General features: G+C 56.2%; 3 protein-coding genes across 3 annotated transcripts; 2 read left to right on the top strand and 1 right to left on the bottom strand.

Annotated features, from left to right (window-relative positions):
* Positions 1-81: 81 nt before the first annotated feature.
* L226DRAFT_570892 (uncharacterized protein) lies at positions 82-4164 on the top strand (the record flags this gene model as incomplete). Its single annotated transcript, XM_067684487.1, has 13 exons — positions 82-866; positions 932-965; positions 1026-1126; positions 1195-1979; positions 2041-2143; positions 2192-2289; positions 2337-2547; positions 2601-2925; positions 2981-3214; positions 3269-3332; positions 3387-3457; positions 3512-4028; positions 4082-4164. 13 exons carry the CDS (start codon positions 82-84, stop codon positions 4162-4164), a joined length of 3411 nt encoding a protein of 1136 aa, XP_067535812.1.
* A 154-nt stretch (positions 4165-4318) lies between these two features.
* Positions 4319-11086, bottom strand: L226DRAFT_612876 (ABC protein; the record flags this gene model as incomplete). The annotated part of the gene is made up of 38 exons (XM_067686438.1): positions 10791-11086; positions 10498-10615; positions 9922-10443; positions 9717-9857; positions 9621-9653; positions 9479-9484; positions 9351-9404; positions 9123-9267; positions 9020-9070; positions 8892-8958; positions 8337-8828; positions 8266-8272; positions 8101-8214; positions 8007-8048; positions 7884-7955; positions 7783-7827; positions 7517-7717; positions 7177-7456; positions 6997-7120; positions 6857-6937; positions 6699-6801; positions 6603-6645; positions 6524-6544; positions 6452-6466; positions 6329-6394; positions 6194-6277; positions 5981-6140; positions 5880-5928; positions 5754-5826; positions 5648-5700; positions 5571-5595; positions 5236-5518; positions 5119-5182; positions 5009-5062; positions 4758-4956; positions 4605-4706; positions 4488-4549; positions 4319-4435 (listed from the first exon to the last, which is right to left on the bottom strand). Exons 1-38 carry the CDS (start codon positions 10961-10963, stop codon positions 4319-4321), a joined length of 4341 nt encoding a protein of 1446 aa, XP_067535813.1. The 5' UTR covers positions 10964-11086.
* Positions 11087-11777: 691 nt separating this feature from the next.
* Positions 11778-13765, top strand: L226DRAFT_58598 (uncharacterized protein). Its single transcript, XM_067685578.1, has 4 exons — positions 11778-11856; positions 11925-12248; positions 12311-13099; positions 13166-13765. Exons 2-4 carry the CDS (start codon positions 11933-11935, stop codon positions 13612-13614), a joined length of 1554 nt encoding a protein of 517 aa, XP_067535814.1. The 5' UTR covers positions 11778-11856; positions 11925-11932; the 3' UTR covers positions 13615-13765.
* Positions 13766-13918: the final 153 nt, after the last annotated feature.

Here is a 13918-nt window from a genome sequence, read left to right on the forward strand (position 1 = left end):
CTCTAGCTGCCCTATCTGTGGATCACGTACAGATACGTCCATCCGAGTTTCCTACCCTCATAACGATCAAGGCAGGCCACCATGGCGCAACATCCTACACACCCCTCGCACCCTCCGCATCCGCAGTTTCTCGCCGTTGACTGGCCACAGAATCACGACACCATCCCACCGCAACCTCCCCAGCTCGAGAACGAGTACGACATTGACCCCTCGCGCTACGACATCCTCCAGAACGACATCCCACAGATGGATCGCCGCCGTCCGCAGCAGGGCTCCGGATATATGATGAACAACTTTGGCAGGCAGCAGTTTGGAGGTGCAGGTGACTATGCGTTCACGTTCCCCAATTCCCAGTCGCAGGCCCAGCCACAGCACTTCAATCCTCTCTACAATGGCAGCCAGTTCTACCACGACCAAGCATCCCAATTCCCCGGAATGCCCTTCGGGGACACGTCCCAGTCCATGCCAAGCTCCCCTTACTACGCCGAAGACACGCCCGCGTTCACCTACGGTCAAGGCCAGGGGATCATCGGGCAGCACGGACACGCACGCAGCAGCTCCAACCCTGGCAATCCGGGTCTAACTCCGACCGTCCGGACGTTCCAAGGCGAGCGGACGCCTGTATATTCCAATGTCCCATCGCCCATCACCCCCAACTTCGGATCGTCGCCGAACTATGGCCCTGGGATGGGCGTGCAGCCCGGGATGCCGTATCATGATCGGGGACACATTGACACTGCGGGAGCGCCGCATGCGTCTAAGCGGATGCGCGCGCTGGACGATGGGGAAGGCGAGGTGTCGTCTGTGGACGGAGACGTGCACGAGGACGGGGCCCAGACGAAGGAGGGCGCGAAGCCGTCGAAGCCGTGAGTGTTACGTCGCCTCCTGAACCACATTCGGCGGTGTCCTGACCGAGAGTGGGCGCGTTTAGTCCGGGGGCTTGTGCGCGTTGCAAAGGCTTGAAGGTGCGCATATGCCTAATTCTCCATGGTACTCTATATTCTTACCCCTGCTCTCCTGTATAGGTCAAGTGCGAGTTCAAGACGGACCCCGACATTTGCAAGCGTTGCCTCAATGGGGGGCACGAGTGCGTAATTCCCGGTCGGAAGAAGCGCCGGGCACCTCCGTACGCCTACTTCAGTTTCATCACGTCTGACTACGGGACGCTTATATGTTTTGTTGGTCTGTCATCAGGAGGCGCGACTTACTGCTGAGTCAGATCCGTGAACAAGCGGCCAAGATCGAGGAGCTCATGAAACAGCTCGAGGAAGCGAACAAGCGGGCCAGCCAGAAGCAGACTGCGGAGAGCGAGCGTGCAAATGCACCGTCACCCTCCCATTCCGCGTCCGCGTCTACTACAGACATATCGAACATATCGAATAGCGAGCTCACAGGGTCGGAGATCGGAACACCGGAGCCGGCGTCAGACCACCTCACAAAGCCGGACGTCCTGGACTGGATTGCGAAGGCACGAGAGTCTATCGAAGCCTTCGGTGGCTACATCAACATGGGTGGAACAGGCGTGACGAAGGACATGATTGGGGAGGACGTGCTGGGCTGGAAGGACAGCAGTAGCGAGGGCAGCGAACAGGGCGATCTCACGGGTCAGGACTATGTCGAAGAGACGAACAGCGACATCCACGTCGAGGTCCAGGACGTCGACGCCACAGCTGAGCCGCAGCGGGGCCGGCCCGGGCCGAAGGGCCTAGCAGCTGGAGAGGCGAGCACGTCGACGGCTGAAGACCGAGCGTCAGCGAGCAGCACCACGCAGAGCTCGCGCCGGAAGAAGAGCCGCACTGGCGCGAGAAGCGAAAAGCTTGCTATCCTTCCGAACGAAGTTGCACCTATCGGTATGCTTGCAAATCTGAGCTTGAAGAAGTCAAAGTCGAAGAGCCGCATGTCTAGCCGCAGCCGCAGCGTCAGCACTGTAGACGACAACGAGTATGGTGTGGCTAACGATGATTACTTCCGTGCGAATAGTATGTCGCTCATTCTCTGGGGAGGTATCTCAATTCATCACTCAATCATACTCCGTTACAGGTCCAGGACCGGATCGACCCATCATGTATTCGCAACACCAGACACCATATATCCTTCGCAGCGGCTTAGTGAGCCCTGCGGAAGTAGAGAAGCTGTTCAAAATGTGGGTTGAGTGCTTTTCTCCCGCGCCATGCGACTAATATGTCTGCAGATACTTCGACTACATAAATCCAAATGTATCACTCCTAGACCCTGTACTCTACACCGCTCAGAAGACCTATTGGAGAAGTCCATTCCTGTTTACTGCTAGTGAGTGTTTAACCATGTCTGACTGCTGTGTACTCACCCGCTCGAAGTTTGTGGCATATCGTCCAAGTTCTACTCCCAGCGTCCGGAGTTGTACCAACAAGCCATGAATTGTGCTCGTCTTGCCGGTGGGTCGACGCTCATTGGAGGGCAGAAGAGTGTCGAGACTGTGGCGGCATATATGCTGCTTGCACTTTATCCTGTTCCGGCCAGGAAGTGGGAAGAGGACCGCTGCTGGGTATATCTGGGCCTCGCCATTCGGTGCGTGCATCTCGTATAGACGTACATCCTGGGACTGACATTGTTGCCTACAGTATCGCAACAGACATCAACTTACACCATCCTCATACTGTCCAACCCGAGAACGAGCAGCACGCTCGCGAGATGCTCAACCGAACGCGGTTATGGCTCAACTGCTTCAACGTTGACCGGTCTATGGCGTCACAGTACGGCAAGGCGCCTATTATCAGCAACACCGACTACGTCGCCAATCACTCGGAGTTCTGGTATAAGAGTTCCCCGTACAACATCCCGGACATCGATATCCACCTGTGCGGGTACAATGCTGAGCTGAAGGTCCTTGCCGAGTACCGTTCCACCATCTTCAGCGATCCGGAACATCCTGTGGGTCTGAATAAGGTGAGTTGATCGACGGGGCCTGTCATTTTCTCACCATCACTCATCGCTTCGCTAGAACTTGGACGTCACCGGTGAGGCGAGTAAGACGGATGATCAGCTCGCACGCCTATGGGAAACCTGGGCTGCGCGGATGCGGGACGAGAACAACAAATCCCCAGTCTTCCAATTCCGCATGCACCTCCTGAGGGTAGCGATCAGCTATGCGCGGATGACGGCCCTTGCATTCGCCTTCCAGCACACGTTCGGCCGAGATCCTTCACAGGGGTTCAGCGATGCATTCTTCTGGAGGGTTAGTTGGATCTCGTCATCTCGAATGTGCTCCTACTGACTTTTGTCCCGCCAGTGCCTCCGCGCATCAAAGGATCTCATCAGAACCCTGGTAGATGATATTGGTGTGCCCCAACTACGTACGTCTCTCATGATTTCTCACAACCATTGTGTTTACAATTTTGGACCAATAGGTATCTATCTACGCCATGGTCCAGATTCAGAGTGTGTCTTCGTGACCTTCACTTGTGCGTTCCTTATTAAGGTACGCGTCCTGGCAGCGCATCCATCTGTCTTATGCTAATACTTGTGATCTCAGTTGCTACATCCTAAGTTTGCAACCTACATTCCCCGTGAAACGCGAGTGGAAATCCGATCTATGGTGGAAGAAGTTTCCGATTTCCTAGGTTCTCCCGAGGTCGCCATCGACGACCGCCATGGTCCGAAGATGTACTCGCGGTTCCTCAAGGGCCTTCTTGAGACCCCTCTTGCAACCATAGATCACTCGCCTGCGGCTTTGAAGCGCGCGATGAGGTCCCTTGCAGGATCTCCATCTGACCCTGATCGCCCTAGTGCATCGCCTGCTGCTCCTGTCTCCTCCTCCTCTCCTCCTGCACCTTCAGCTGGGACAAGCATGTCGAACCAGAAAGCTGCAACGTCCCCAACAGACTCGCAGATGTTCGATGGCCTAGGGCTGCAGTATCCAGATCCAGACCAAATGTCGCAACCCGTGGACGCTGCGGAGTTGTATGCGCCGCCATTGCCGTTTGACAGCGACTTGTTGCACTCCATGCAGGCTCTCACCGAGGCGAACTGGTCGAACATGGTGTTACCTGGTAAGCTATGCTCCTCTCTCTAATCAGCTGCAATACTTACATGACCGTCGCAGGATTCAATTGGATGGATGCCATACAACCGGATACGGACGTGCAGATGCGATTCAACGATCCCAATCCTGCTGTTACCCATTGAACCTTTTTTTCATAATATGCTTCTCTTGCTTTTCGTACCTGTATTGGATATGTTGTCGGGCTGTCATCACTCTATGCTCGTGCTTTCGTGCCAAATGTAACTCTACAATGTTCTAATGCCGTTCCAAACCCACTTATGTACTGGTACTCGTAATCTACGCGATCTTGGACCGAGAACGCTCGATCTCCTCTAGTGTAATGCCACTGCGTTCGCACATCCCGCGGAAGATCCCGTCCGGAAGGTTGAAGAGCTTTTGTGGGGTGTCGAATTCCTGTTGCGGAATGTCAGTGGGATATGGCACAACGCCTCAATTGAGAACTTACCGCAATCTTGCCAGCCTCGAGAACGAGGATTCGGTCATAAGAGATGATGGTGCGCAAACGATCTGCCAAACGAACAATTACAAAGAAAGTTCTATCTGGGAGACGTTCACTACTCACGGGCAATGCACAGGAGGGTCTTGTGACGGAACTGAGTCTGAATCGTGTGCTGGATCTTCGAGTCCGTCTCAAGATCAACGGATGCGGTGGCCTCGTCCAGCACTGTGGGACGTATGAGCGCGATACCTCACCTAGGTCCGAGGATGCACATACCGACGACCTGACTATCCTTGACCAGCGCACGAGCAAGACTCAGCAAGCTACGCTCGCCCACACTGAGATTGGAGCCTTCACTCTCGATAACGGTGTCGAGGTTGAAGCGGGAGGTAGGCGTGTGCGTGCCGTCGACGTCCACCTTCGGCGACTCGACGAGGAAGGATCGATGAAGAGCATCCCATAGTTGCGCGTCGGTCTGTCGTGGAGGTGAGCGACTAGACGAGGTTAATCTTAGCAGATCTACGTACGTAAAGGTTGAAGGGATCCAGGTTCGAGCGAATGGTACCGCTGAACAGGAGTGGCTATGTGCAATAAATGTATCAGCACAGGATCAATGCACCAGTGAGGATGGACGTACGTCTTGCGGGATGATCGAAATCTTGCTACGCAAATCCTTCAGCCCAATCTTCGCGATGTCGACGCTGCAAGAGGTGTTTCAGCATGACGTCGTTACTCATGTCGAAAACTTCCGTACCCATCAACGGTGATAGAGCCAGAAGCCAACTCGACGATGCGGAACAATGCCAACATCAACGTGGACTTCCCCGCACCGGTCCTACCTACGACCCCGATTTTCTCGCCGCCGTGGACTTGCATAGACAGGCCCTTGAGGACGAAGGGCAAGCCGGGCCGGTACCGCATGACGACGTCCTTGAACTCAATAGCTCCTTCAGCAGGCCAATCTGCAGGCGGTTTGCGCTCAGTGATCTCGTGCGGCGCCTCCTGGGGGATCTGGTCTTCTCGACTGTACTGCACGACTGGCAACGAGGTCAGTACATGATGATAGAGTTAGTGGCTGAGGAAACATACTGCGTTCGACGGAGCTCATGTAGTTCTGTCAGGATTGCGTGAGCAGACATTTCCGGCAAGTCATCTACCGTATTCACCTCCACTTCGGCAGATTGCCGAGTAAGCATACCACACAGCTGAGTCAGTGAGGCTATAAAGCAGTGATCAGCCGTTGACAGAAGCTCAATGCACCGTGACGCTTACTGGTGTATGTTAGGACCAGACCGATTTCCGCAGGATTGATGCCAGAAGCATTTGAGACGGCGAGCATTGCCACCTGTTGACGGACATCAGACATATTGCAAGGTTGAGAAAGGCTGTTGTACTCACGATGAAAGTCATGAGGCCGCCGAGCATATCCAGACGGATGGCGAGCCATCTGTGTTACTTTGTGTCAACAGAGTATACCGGCAGGTTAGACGAAAACGCACCTCTGGTTCGTCACAGTCAAGAAAGCAGCCCTGTCCTCTAGATCGACGTAGTACTCGTTGTCGCGGAGGAAGCGCTCGACCTCTCCATAGCTGCGAATGGTGGGCAGACCTGACAGAGACTCCGCGAAGTGAGCGTATAGGAGCGAACGGAGCATGTTGTCTATGGGCCGTCAGTACTCATACGAGAGATGAGTGGCATGAGAATGGCCTTACCTAGACGTTTCAGTTCACGCGCACTGGCCCGATAGAACGCGGCAAAGTAGTTATAGCCGACGGAGATTCCGACGGCAGCGATGACTGGGTTGGCGGTTACAAAGGCAGTCCGGTGCGAGAAACGATCCCACTTACTGAAGTAGTGCTCGATGACGGTGACAATCACGACACTTCCAAGGACATTGGCGATGGTGAGAATGACTGCAGAGTGACCAGGTCAGACTTGAATCACTCCTGACTCAACAAAACCCTACTGACATAGACGCATAGACACTATCAGAAGACTTAATCAGCAAACATGTTCGTACATAAAGTGCATGAACAGCTCACCGGGAAGCTGGTTATCGATGTCTTGAGGTGAAGGACGCATGAGTCCATGCAAACAAATGATCAGTGTGATACCACTTACTCTCTATGTCCTTTCCGAACACGCTCAAGATCCGGCCCATGGGCTACAGACGCGTCAGAGCGGAGCCACAGTAACTAGGACAACCCAAGTGCCTACCGTGGTGTCAAAGAACGACATCGGGGCGTAGAAGATGTTGCGAATGGAGTCGTGGTGCAGGTTCTGAGACACGAAGTAACCCATCTCATCCATGACCATACCCCTACAACAACGTGAGCATTTCATCACTCGCAGTGGCCGCAAAGCGAACTACTCACACAGCGAAGGTGAACAGAGCCTGGGCGATACCGAGCATGGCGTACAAGATCTGATAGAAGGAGTTCGGCCGATCCCACGTGCTAAGACACTGTGAGTTCACAGTACACAGTGACGTTGCACGAGCAGATAGAGGACGTACTTGGCCTGCCACCAGATCAGCGTGTAGTTATTCATGATTGAGCTGCCTTGCATCGCCAACATGCAGAGGATCAAGAGCGGGCCAGTGAAATACGCGCGCGCCGCTGCGATATAATCACCATAAACTGGGAGTCGTGAAATCAGCCGTTATACAACCATCGGCTGCGCAGAGAAGCCTCACCCTTCCAGCTGACAGAGCCGGTAGTGCGCTTCTCGCGGACGATGAGGCGACCCTCTAGCTTGCCTGTACCTGCACCTTTGCGCTGAACGGACTCAGACTTGTTCTTTGCGTCGTCGACAGCGGGGGCCAGGGGCTTGGCCGATTCGGCGATGTACTCTTCGGCTTCGGCCTCGTCTTCCTCCTCCTGCGTCTTACCACCGAACTCCTGCATGAGACGGGCGAACTCCTTGCCATTGGTCATGAGATCAGCGTAGGTACCCTGCTCTTCAATGCGACCGTTCTGACGAAGGGACATAAGATAATTACGCTCATGTTTTGGGGTTGATGGGCAGGGGCATACCTTGAGCGTGTAGACGTAGTCGCACTGAGACAAGAAGTGCAAGGCATGGGTCACGAGGATGACAGTCTTGCCACGGTTGCGCAGAGCACCGATAATCGCATCGGCGAAGAGAGCCTTTCCTACATGCGCGTCGACGGCTGACAAGGGGTCGTCGAAGATGACGACGTCCGCGTCGTAGTAGAGAGCCCGAGCGATGTTTACCTGTTAACAATCGTACGCTCGTGAACTGGGTCACGTGCAAATATATAGTCTTGCGGGACACGCACTCGTTGCTTCTGCCCACCACTCAGATTGATACCCTTCTCGCCGATCTATGGTGGAATATTGAGAGGCTGGGACATTGAACTGCACGGGGAGAAACAATCACCTCTGTCAAATCACCGTCGCCGAGGACCTGCAAATCCGGTAGGAGCGACGCCTGCTCGATGGCCTTCCAATACTACGTGAGGGGATCAACGAGCCATTCAGATCTAAAGCGGGGAGAGCTCACCTTGTCCTCGTCAAAAGGCTGCCCGAAAAGGACGTTCTCACGCTGGTGGAGAGGTCAGCGGGACTCGACTAAAATTGCTGAGCAAGGATCCTACCAGTGTCGCGTTCTGGATCCATGCCGTCTGCGAGCAGTACGCGACACGGCCGCCAAAGGACACATGACCCTTAACCTTGCGCATCTCGCCGATGAGGCCCTGGAGCAAACTTGACTAGGAGGCAGTTAGTAGTCGGAGCAAGAATCCCCATTACAGATAGCATACCTTGCCGCTGTTCCATGTAAGTCAGATTAAATTACTGATCATAGTGCAAAGGGAAGGCATATGGAACGTACCTGCCAACGGATCCGACAACGGCCACCAGTGTACCCTTGGGCACGAGCATTGTAACGTCCTTGATCTGGAACGGCGGACCCGCATTCGTCGTCGCCGCGTCGTTCCCGTCCGCCTTGTCCTTGTGCTTATCCTTCCCCTTCGGGCCACCCTTGCCCGGGGTACTCATCATGTCCCCAGCAGCCTTGCTCTCCTCCCACTCGAAGGTCGCGCCCTTGACCTCGACCGCGAGTTCCTGCTCGGGGTTGATCGCGATCGCATCCGCAGGATCCTTCGTCTCCGCGTTGAACACCTTCGTCAAGCGCACGAGCGCATTCTGCGCGTCCGTTGTGGCCGAGAGCGCTCGGGGAAGGAACATGAGCGGCTGCCGGAGCAGCTGGAAGAGCGAGAGCGAGGCGAAGATGATGGCGACGTCGAAGTCATGCGCGGTTGCAGTGTAGGTTACGAACGCGATCGTGGCGGCGCATATGGGAACGGAGTACGCTGCGGCGATGCTGTTGGGTGGATGGATTTGTGTGAGGAGTGTGGGACGTATGGGAGAGGTGGTTATGCCTTACTTGGCTGAGCGGGCGATCTGGATCTTGCGCGTCCCCTGGAGCTCCTTGCTCCGGATGTCGAAGATGCCTGTGATCAGTGTTTCAACTTCCAAGCGGTCTCTGCATTCATGGGGATACTCTGAACTCACGCTTCAAGAACGGTTGCTCATAGCAGAAGTACTTCACGACACGCATTGCACCTGAATGACGATATCAACGTCCCGTTCCGACACATATGCGAGATATACGCACCCAGAACCTCAAGAATGATCTTTGCCCGCCTGTCCGTCCAGCGCAACGACTTCTTGCCCGTGCGGAACTGGAAGGACATGACACGTTCCTGGATCGGGATAATCAACAGGAAAAGCGAGAATCCCGCCAATGCCGAGGGGCCCAGCTATCATGGCGTCGAGGCGCAGAGGTATGTAAGGTTAGAACACGCGCGACATGGTTATCTCGATGAGCACGCCAAGAACGCACCTGGACCAACAAGATTATCAAGCATATTGTCACTTGTATCGGTGCGGTCCACACTGCACAGCATTTCGTTGTCAGCAAGCCCGTCTGATAGGTTATCCCCGCAAGCGACGGCCGAGCGAAGGGAACAAGGCGTGGTGGCGTTTTGGGACTCACCGGCGTGCTACAAGATAATGACGTCGAAATTCCGGCCGTACGATTGGTACCAACTTGTCAGCCAGGCACGGACGGAAGCACAGCGTTGAAACAACGAGCGGAAGGGCGATTACTTACGAACCACTGCGCGCAGGCATCAATGCGGGAGACCTGGGGACGCCACAAGGAGTGTTATCTGGTGGCTGCACGCCGACTGATCAGGCGATTACTCACGTCCGTCGATATATGGGTCACGAGTGCCGCATTGGGGAGGGACGTGCGAGCCTTGCCGGTGAGACTCACGCCGCGCTTGTATATTGAGCTGATCAACGATGCGCGGGCGAGCAGTCCCGTGGTCATGGAGCGCCAGAAGAACTACAGCGAGTGCTCATTGCTCAGTGTCGTGTCGTGACTCGGGGACCAGCAGCAGGGCACGCACCTGGTGCTGGCACACAGAAGCCGTTACGGTCGTGCAGAGCAGCCCGATGGCCATGCCGACACCGCGCCCGATATTGGGCGGAGTGTGCCCGGCATTGACGGCAGCGACGTGTTCTTTGCCAAAGTTGATGATCGCCTTGACGAGGAGCGGGCCCATGAGCTGCGCCGTGTCGCCAAAGACCTTGAACAGTCCACCAAACCAGAAGTCCCGCCCGAGCACATCGTTCAGCGTCCACGCCAGACTGGCCTGCTTGCGCCCGTCGACCTCACGCCAGTGCGTCTCGAGGGCGGCACGCCGCTCACGATAGCTACCCTTGCCTCGGAGAGCCTGCATGGCCCACTTGGAGCGTTTGCAGATGCCGGGTTTGATCTCGCCGTTGGCGAGGCGCGTGTTCCAGTCGTTGGCTACCTTGACGCGGCGTGCCCATGCTTCGTCGAGCTGCGCACCGAGGTTCCCGGACTCGCGGCTGTGATCCATCTTCCAGAGGTCGGTTGCCTGGAGAGTGCGCTGGTATCCGAGGCTCTGGAGAACGTGCATAAAAAGTTGGTTCTGTATGTGCAGACGAAGGCGACGTACCATTAAGGGATTTATCCATCTGTAGGTTAGAATGGTGAAGATCGAGGCATACACTAAAGGTATGGTAGTGGCATCGTCGAGAGACTTGGGAGCCGGCGGTGGAGGATCCTTCGGGTACCTGACAGGCAGCGTAAGAACTCAAGGTACAGAGGTTAACCCCCCGATGGCAATCGCTGTATCACAGGTCCTACTCATACTCATGCCCAAGACGGGGAAAACTCAAACAGGATGCAGAGCGCTGGTAAACCCACAGCCGCAAGATCACTTCACCACGAACAGACAAGAGCACTCACCATATTTGCCACCAGTGTCTGCGAAACCGGACGTGTTCCTCGCCGGTGTCGAGGTCAATGTTGTGGGAGGGACGGATGTTGTCCTTTGCCTCGGTTACAGTGGCATCGTCGACCTGTCCCTTCTCGACGTCAGAATCGTTAGAGTCAACCGTTGTGAGCTTCTCTTCCGCCATCTGACTTGGCGGGAATGGCTGGCACGCTCAGACAATGTAGGCGACTCGAGGAGAATCTGCGGGAGGACGAGGAAACGCTCCCGTCTGGCCAGGCGTACATATAGTTTTTCGTGGAGGTATTCGCATGGCCGCATTGGGGTGCGAAGATAACAGAAAGCCGCGGCCGGGGTGCGGCAGCGAGTGGGTGCTAATGATAGCGCTCGAGGAACTAAGCAGGCACATAGACAGCAGACGCCCTCCCCGCACCGGTTATGTGGTTTACCCCCGAAAATCCGACGAGTTTGCGTCATCCCAATAGCATACGCTTGCCGCCCACACCGAGCGACCTTGCCAGGCAATAACCAGGATGCTGCTCAAACATTTTTCAAGCTTTGGCGTCGCCTGTGTGCCCCGAATTTTATGTCATCTGTATACGTGTGCTTGCCGCCAACACCGAGTCGCTGAGAGGAAACGTAAACAGTAGCCGGGCTCGGTGAGCGGATGGGTTCCAATCTGCCCCCGAGTTTACCGGTGGCTGCTTCCGAAGGACAATGTCTTCTTGTCTCCTCAAAACTCTCCGTCTGCCCCATGCAACACATCCGACGAATAACAGCACCCAAAGTACAGCAACTTGGCCATGCGGTGATCAGCAGCTGCACAGCGCAACGACGACAGCGAGCGGCTGTGCCTTGGTGCCGAGCACTATGTCCAAGCTCTGTGCTCGCTGTTTCCCAGCTGCCCAGATAAAACGCCACTCCATGACGACGTAGAAAGGATCAGCTACTACGAAACTTCCTCCACCACCCCTTCCCCATTCCACCCCTGCTGTCAACGGCAAGCCTCGCGTTCGGGGACAACTCAGGCAGCGATCGCGTGCCAGTAATTAGGACATTAACATCCCGCTGCGGAGTACCGTGAGTACTACTCATATCAGCGTCATTTTCCAGATTGCGGTCTGCTGACTGCACAATGGCAAACTTAGACGTGAGCATGAGCAAGGAAATCGGAACCCTTGTCGTCGTCGTCCTCAAAGCCCGCAATCTCCGTGACAAGCACACCATCCACAAGCAGGATGTGTACGCACAAGCGACCTTGAGCAAGGTCACGAAGAAGACGAAGACCGATGTCCGCGGAGGGCAGCACCCCGTCTGGGACGAGGAGCTCCGTTTCCCTATCTACAAGCCCGTGTCCGATGAGACGAGGAAGCTCGAGATTGCTTGCTACTCGAAGGAGCCCAGGTCGGACGAATTGGTCGGGCGCGGTGAGGTGGACATCTCAGAGACGTTGAAGACGGGCGAGTTCGATGGTGAGCACACACATTCCACTCTTCGCGAGCAGGATTGCTCAGCGCGACGCCCCTACTGTCAGACTGGGTCCCGCTGCAGATGGAGGACGGACAGCATCGCGGAGACGTTTTCCTTGAGATGACCTTCTACTCTGCCGCGCCCCCGCCACAGCGCCGTCCGTCCAAGTGGGAGCCCAAGGACCGCCTGAAGCGTCCAGAGTCTTCGTATGCGTACCCTGCCTCTCCCCCTCAGGCAACCCCTACGCCCCACGGTCACCCCGGCCACAGCCCTGCGCACAAGCACGACGTCCTTCCTCCCCTCCCGGAAGAAGCTGCACCCCCACCGTCGATACCCTCGATCCTCCGTCCTGGGGGAGGCGCGCCTGTCCGCACCAGCCCCAAAGCAGGCGGAGGTTTGCTACCTCCAGAGCACTCCGTGCGCACGCACGCGCCTCGTGACCCTTCCCCGCCTGCGCCCGTCCGTCACTCGCCACCCAACCCCCCACTAGAGTCCATCCCGCCCTACCTCCGTCCGGGCGGCGGCGCCTCTCGACCTCCAGCTCAAGCTCAGCCTGCTCCTCCTGCCCCAGGTCCAGCTCCTTATATACCCGAACCGCAGATACCCGCACCAGAAATACCAGCGTACAACGCGGCTCTCGAAATTCCAGCATACAACCCGGCCCCCGAAATTCCAGTATACAACGCGGCTCTCGAAATTCCAGCATACAACCCTCCGCCGCGTCCACAGACATACTACGGCGCAGGGGACTACATCACTCCACAAGCGCGGCCGTACCCCGAGTACACCGCCCCTGCCCCGCGACCGCACTCGTATGAGGGGTACAGCTCCCCGCCAGTCAGTTCGTGGTACGGTGCGCCGCCAGTGTCCCAGCCTCAACCCCCCGTGCAGCCTCCGCCTTACCCCCCATACGGAGTAGGGTACCCTGACGCGAACGCAGATGCGAACGGCTACAGACGCGAGCAAAACTTCGACTTGCCGGACCCGTACCTCCAGGCCCGCTACCAGACTCCCCTCCCGCTCCCGAAGGACGAGCGCACCTCTGCCACACCATCGTATTCGTACTCTCAACCTCCTCAGGCCCAGCCTAAGCCGCCGAAGCACCCGCAGGCGGCACCTGTCCAGCCCAAGCCAGCAGCCAGTGCTCCGAAGCCGAAGGAGCCGAGCAGGGAGGAGCGCGACCGGCAGATCGCCCTGAAGCTCAAGCAGGAAGAGGAGGAGCGGCAGCGGAAGCTGCGTGAGCAGGAAGAGCGCGACATGGAGCTCGCGCGGCAGCTCGACCTTGAGCTGAATCTCGACGGAGGAGGTGGAGGAGCGTCGGAGTCGCGCACTGCTGCTGGTGCGCCTGGTATGCCCGGCGGCTTGTGAGCTGAGTTGCACGACGATGAGGATGAGCCATTGACGTGCTACGGTAGAGAAAGAGAGAAGGAATGTAATATATTATTGTCACGTATCTACGACCAGCTAGCCTATGTGCTGTCTATCTATGTATCTGAGTTGTGGCCGTCGCATACATATCTATGTCTCCCTACATACCCTATGATCAAAGAGGCTTAAGCTTCGTGTTCATTGTTCCCGGACGGTACTAATACATTGAAACAGCTCGTCACAGCAGGATAGACCACGGAGACAGCAGATACGACATAAGTAGTACTTAGTAGAGTGGAGAAAT

This window comes from Lentinus tigrinus, assembly GCF_003813185.1.
Source record: "Lentinus tigrinus ALCF2SS1-7 unplaced genomic scaffold L226scaffold_11, whole genome shotgun sequence".
Lineage (NCBI taxonomy): Eukaryota > Fungi > Basidiomycota > Agaricomycetes > Polyporales > Polyporaceae > Lentinus > Lentinus tigrinus.